At 40.0% G+C, this 6,000-nt stretch overlaps 1 protein-coding gene across 1 annotated transcript in view; it reads left to right on the top strand.

Annotated features, from left to right (window-relative positions):
- Positions 1-5,380, top strand: part of KCTD9 (potassium channel tetramerization domain containing 9) — a 38,663-nt gene extending 33,283 nt beyond the window's left edge. Inside the window, exons 10-12 of the mRNA XM_036750457.1 lie at positions 296-401; positions 1,470-1,603; positions 3,475-5,380. Of these exons, the coding sequence (XP_036606352.1) occupies positions 296-401; positions 1,470-1,603; positions 3,475-3,591 (357 nt within the window). The 3' untranslated portion in view covers positions 3,592-5,380. The remainder of the gene's footprint in view (positions 1-295; positions 402-1,469; positions 1,604-3,474) is intronic.
- Positions 5,381-6,000: the final 620 nt, after the last annotated feature.

Below are 6,000 nucleotides of genomic sequence, written 5' to 3' on the forward strand. Positions count from 1 at the left end.
GCCAAGTGGAAAGAATACTTGCTTCTCATACACAGGGCTTCGAGTGCTGGTTCAGTCCCTTATGGGTGGGCCTTTGGGCAGGTTCTTGAATGTCTCGGTCCCTTAGGCACCAAGCCTGGAAAGGGCCCATTCTGACGATGCTTATTCTACCCAAGTGAAGAAGTGATTGTAAGGAAAGCATTTGCGTACCGGAAGGGCCCTGTTGGCCAAGTGTGTTCTGTTGACTTTTAGTGGAAATTGTTTTTCTTCTCCTACGGTCTCCCTATAATATGGGCATTTTCCCTTCTTTTGACAGTGTGCGAACCTCCAGGGGGTGAAAATGCTTTGTTCTAATGCAGAAGGGGCCTCTCTGAAGTTATGTAACTTTGAGGATCCGTCAGGCCTTAAAGCCAACTTGGAAGGTGAGATTTCATTTCGAAATCCTCTCAGCACAGTGGAGGATCCTGGGCCTTTCCTGGGGAAGCCACTGTCACTAACAGTGACATTAAGGGAATGAAAAGAGTTCATCGTATTCACACCTGTCATACATGTGCATACGTGCAGCTAGGTGGCTCACTGGATAGAGCCCTGGGCCTGGAGGCAGGAAGATCTGAGTTCAGATTCAGACTCAGAAACTTCCTAGCTGTGTGACCCTGGGAAAGTCCCTCACTTCTGTTTGCCTCAGTTTCCTCATCTGTAAAATGAGGATAATAATAGCTCTTCCCTCCCAAGGTTTGTAGGAGGAACAAATGAGATAATTACTTTAAAGTGCTTAGCACATGCTTGGCACGTAGTAGGTGCTTAAGGACTAAGCACATAATCAGTGTTTCTTTCCTCCCTCCTTGCCACTAATGCTCATCATCAGGGAGGAACTCTATTCAGCAAGGTTTTAGTTTTGGGGAGCTTCCATTTAAAAAAACAAAACTTCATACTTTTCCATAAGAAAAGAATCTTCTTTGTTGATGAACAAGTGACTGTTTCTGTATGTCTCTACATAAAAGTAATCGCCCCTGAAAGTCCTGAGTAAGAGGAAGTGTATCACAATTATATTACAAAAGTGATCATTTAGGTCTAATTGACAAACGTACTGTTTATTTTATGTTCCAAGCTGACAAACCTTCAGAAAGATTTTTTTTTTAATTTGTTATTCAGATTAGATGTTTTCACGTTTGCTCCAGTAGTTCAAAAAATTGGAACTTATCTGTCACTTTAATCTAGAATGTTAACGAAATAGTGTCCTTTGTAATCTCATGTATTTTATTTTTTACACATAAAAACATTGATTTTACCTGATTGCTTAAGACTATTAAGTTGGGTCTTTCATACTTAGAAAATTAGTTGCATTTACTAAAATTCTGCTTTAATTTGTAGAAAGGTTTCTATTTTCTTGCCCCCTCCCATTTATAAATTAGCTAATCGCTGTGTGGTTGTGGGAGGTGGGAGTCCAGTGTCAGTAGAAACCATTCTCAAAATATCATCCCTCTCTTTAGGTGCTAATTTGAAAGGCGTGGATATGGAAGGAAGTCAGATGACAGGGATCAACCTTCGAGTTGCTACATTAAAAAATGCAAAATTAAAGAATTGTAACCTTCGAGGAGCAACTCTAGCAGGGACAGATTTAGAGGTGAGTTGGCCATCGATGTTTTGGTGTCCAGCTGTTGAACAAGAGTTGGGTGGTATGTAGCCTCAAGTGATTTGCTGTCATAACTAGAAAGAAAATTTTCATTTCAATTGTGGGTTTTTTTGTTTTTTTTTTTAAATAAAAAAAAATGTTGTTTGTTTTATATCACCTACGTTTCCCATTATGTCCTTTCCCTTCTCCCCTCCCACAGAGACATCCCACATAGCAAAGGAAAAAAAGGAAAAAATTTCAACAAAATTGCCCCATTTGTTGAATCATTCTGACATTATATTCGTTCCTGTACCCCTGTGGTCCTACACCTCTGTGGAGAAGTGGGAGAAGCAAATCCTTACTTTTTAAAAACATGTTTTACAAAGCAGATATTAGTTCTGGGATATTTATGTAGATGTAACTGTAAATACCTATGTATATGTGTTTACATATATGTATTTGTGTGTGTATATAAAATTTTACTAATTTGAAAGTGTTTCATTCTTTTTCCTGTTTTTCCTGAGGACTTCACACATCTGACCTGAACAGGAGCTATAGCATTCCAAAGTCTTTTGATTTTCTTAAGTTTATTTCTACAACAGGACCAGATTCTTTAAGCTAACGTAAGATGTTTCAGTGACATCTGTGTTTAACTTCATTTTCATATCCAGACTCGACTCCAATGCCACACTGACACTCTTTACCTTTAATCAGCCATCTTAAAACATCTAGCATGTGGTTTCTCCCTTTATATGTTAAGCTGACAGGAGTCTAACCCCCAAGACTCAGTGACTATGGATACGAGCCCAGGGTTACCAGGCCTGACTTGGACAGACGTAGAGAGGTACTGCCTGCTAAGCTTAGTTTGACCATGAGAGTCCCTGGGATCTAAAAACTTACCAGATGGAAGATTTTAGTTTGTTAATTTTGGTGGACAGTAGATCATGCAAAGTTTGAAAAGAGGCCTGGGTGCACTGATAGGTTCTAGTTGTGACAGAGGCCTCCAATTTTTATTTTAAATTTCTGTTTTTCAGGAATGTAGAACCCCTGTCTCCTGCCACCCTAAGCTCATTAGGCATCTTGGGCCCTTGCCATGTAAATGTCCACAAAGCTGGAATCCCACAGTCATTTGATCTTGAAAACTGACCTGGCTGGTCATAGGTTGGCAGCCACTGGCATGCCTTCCTTTACAGTATCAGAGGTTCTTAACCTGAGGTCCACGAACTTGGATGGGGAAAAAAAAATGACATCTTTTCAATAGAATGAATTTCCTTTTTAATCTCATGTTACTTTATACATACAAAAACATTGATTTTCCCTGATTGTTTGAGACTAATCATGGTCAAAAAAATTGTTTAGGGGTTTGTAATTAGAAGAGTTTGTTATCATTTTGTTTTAAAGCACACCAACCATCACCACCACCAAATCCTTTCTCTTTCACCATTGTGGGTTCCTATGATAAACAACCAAAGCTTCAGGCAGAGTGGACCAGGAACCACAATCCGAAGTTCATATTCCTTGGGTAGAAGTCAAGTCCGAAGAATAACTTGGCTCTGGGGGGTTGGGGGTGGGCATCTTCCATTTGAGTTGGCATTTGCTTCCCAGAACATGGAGAAGATAATGGAGTGAACAGGAAAGTGGTCTGCAAGTCCTAGTTTGGGCATATACTTTGTTACCTTGGACAAGTCATTAATCCCCTGGATTGCCTGCCTCTGTGTGTATTTGTGAAATGAGGATAATGATACTGGTCTGACCTATATCATAGGGTTTTGTAAAGCTATGATATGGAAGCTGTTCTCTTTTTGGTGATAATTGAAATAATAACAACTAAAGTTTCATCTATTTTCTTCAGATTTTCACTGGGTTTTGTTGTTACCTTGTAGAATTGTGATCTTTCGGGCTGTGATCTCCAAGAAGCCAACTTGAGAGGCTCCAATGTCAAGGGAGCCATCTTTGAAGAGATGCTGACCCCATTGCATATGTCCCAGAGCGTCAGATGAGGTGCCCTTTGAGGGGCCAGAGGCTGGGTGACTTGTCCCGAAATGTTTTCCTTGTGACACATCTTTCTCCACCTACTCAGTAGTCTAGAAGATATAACACTGTAAAAGAATTAGACAATAACGTATATTCTCAGTAGTGCCTAAGGAAAAAACAATCTGACTTTTTTTCCTCAAGTTGTAAAGAGGAAGCATTTACTTAATAGCTGAATGAAACTTAGATTACATTGCTGCCTTTCGAATGGGCTGGGAGACTGTGCCTGGCCTTATAGTCAGGAATAGTATATAATAGTAGATTTGCTTTTAAATAGGCATGTTATGGAAACACCATCTTGGTTTGAAATTCGTTGAGGGTTTTAATTTATGAAAAGCACAACATATGCAATTATTTATTGAATCTCTAGATGCAATATGGATATTTAAACTGTTAAAAGTTTGTGCAATGGGGGAAAAAGTTATGGAGGTTCCAGATAGCTTTAGGGTTGCTACTGTTACTTTAATTGCCTGTATAAATTCTCAGAATATATGAATGTGGTGGAGCAGAGCTCCCCAAGCCTCTCTTTTCAGGTACATTTTCATAATGTTTATTTTTTTTCGAGCAACACAACAGCTAAACTAAAGAAATTCTCAGTTCTAACTGAGGCAGGGATGGCAGGGGCAGTGGTGGTGGGGACTTCATTATATATCTTTGAATTCAGGTGGTGGGATGGGGTAGACATCTTTTAAAATGTGCCAGAACTGAGCTTCTAGTAAACTAGCTTAAAATGCAGAAAGAAGGATGTTTTCACTCTCAGAGCGGGGGATTAGCTGTAGCTCCAACTTAATCGCATATTCCTGGTTGAAAAGGATTTTTGCTCCAAGTAGGTTCACCTCATCCCCAAAGCAGACAGTTAATTGATTTGCACAGGCCCGGTTATCTCATACAGTCAAGCACGCAAAGATGCTTGTATAACCAAAAAAAAAGTGCACCAGCAATAGTCATTAACTGCAGGTGCTGGTCAGTGTAGACAATCGCCACTCAGGAGTGGTGAATCAAATCCAAATCCATTGCAATGAGTGTTGGGAAACGGAAATGAATAGGTGAGAATTATGTTCTTGGGAATCAACACAGTGTAATTGCAGTTCAGACTTTATAATGGGGACTCAAGGATTGAAACTGACGCTCTGATCACCTCCTCCCAAATTGGCAGCTGGCTGATCCCAGATGTGACGCCAATCAGTCTGCACCTGTGGCTCTCCTTGGCAAAGATCTGACCCATCCTGTTTGCAAGTGACTTCATGTCCCAATTTTAGCTCTCCCAAGACTGGGCAAAGGGCCCGTTCTCAAGGCTCAGAAGGAAAGACTCCTATTCAACATGTTTGCCTCCTTTAGGAGGAAGGACATGGGTTCAATATTTATGTTGTCTAGTCTTTTCTACATATGCAAAGCTTTCCTTAACGATAAAGAGTGTGTGCATAAGGAGAGGAGATCCGGACCTCTGTAGTTGAGGGAAAGCAACTTCAGAAATGAATTATTTTCTTTGCTTTATCATTTTTTATTAAGACAGAGAAGTAGAATATTGTATTGAAAGAGATCTATTTTCATAATCAGTATGTGTATAAATTATATTTAAATAATCCATTTCACTGCTGTATTATATTTTCAATAAGTATAGAATGCATCATTCATTCACTTAAAGGTACCTCTTTAGACGTGACTTAAAACTGCAGAAGACTCTAAAACTGGTATGTTCAGGAACTGCAGATTTCAAGTCTAATGTAAAGTGTATTAATAAAAAAAAAAAAAGCAATCTGAAACAATGCCATGGAGGTTCTGCTCATCTTGCCTTTGAATTGATATTTTTTTAAAAACTCATGACTTGGGGAGTGGGGGGCAGGGAAGCAGCTTTGTAAAAGGTGTCCTCACGAATGAGTATAAGCAGCAAAGGAGATGGGCTGGTCACAGAATAGGAAGGAAAACAGTTGTTGGGCATTAGTACCAAGAGCCAAGACCTTCCCTGAAGGTTGTTCAGTGGGTCTTGAGGGAGATTCTGTGGAAGGATATGGAAGAGAATTGAGAGGATGAGAAAGGGTGAAGAGGAGCCTAGTTTGTGGGGAGTGTGCATCCCCGTTAGGTCACAGATCCAGCAAAGCCAAAGGGAGCCATGCGTTAACATCATACCTTTATTTTTACAACATCGGATAACAGCTGGCCATGAGGATGTAGGATGAGAGGTATTTATTTGGCGCACCAGATACATCTAGTTCACCAAAAAGAATTACTCTATGGTCAACATTTTTAAAAGTCACCAAACCGAGGTGACCTAGACATCAAAAGAACAATAACATTCTCTAAAAATGGCTTGTCAACACACCTGTAAAGAAAGGTCACTTATTACCTCTTGGCCCTTGGCTGCTGTACACCTCAGGCTT

The sequence above is a fragment of the Trichosurus vulpecula genome, chromosome 3 (assembly GCF_011100635.1).
Source record: "Trichosurus vulpecula isolate mTriVul1 chromosome 3, mTriVul1.pri, whole genome shotgun sequence".
Classification (NCBI taxonomy): Eukaryota; Metazoa; Chordata; class Mammalia; order Diprotodontia; family Phalangeridae; genus Trichosurus; species Trichosurus vulpecula.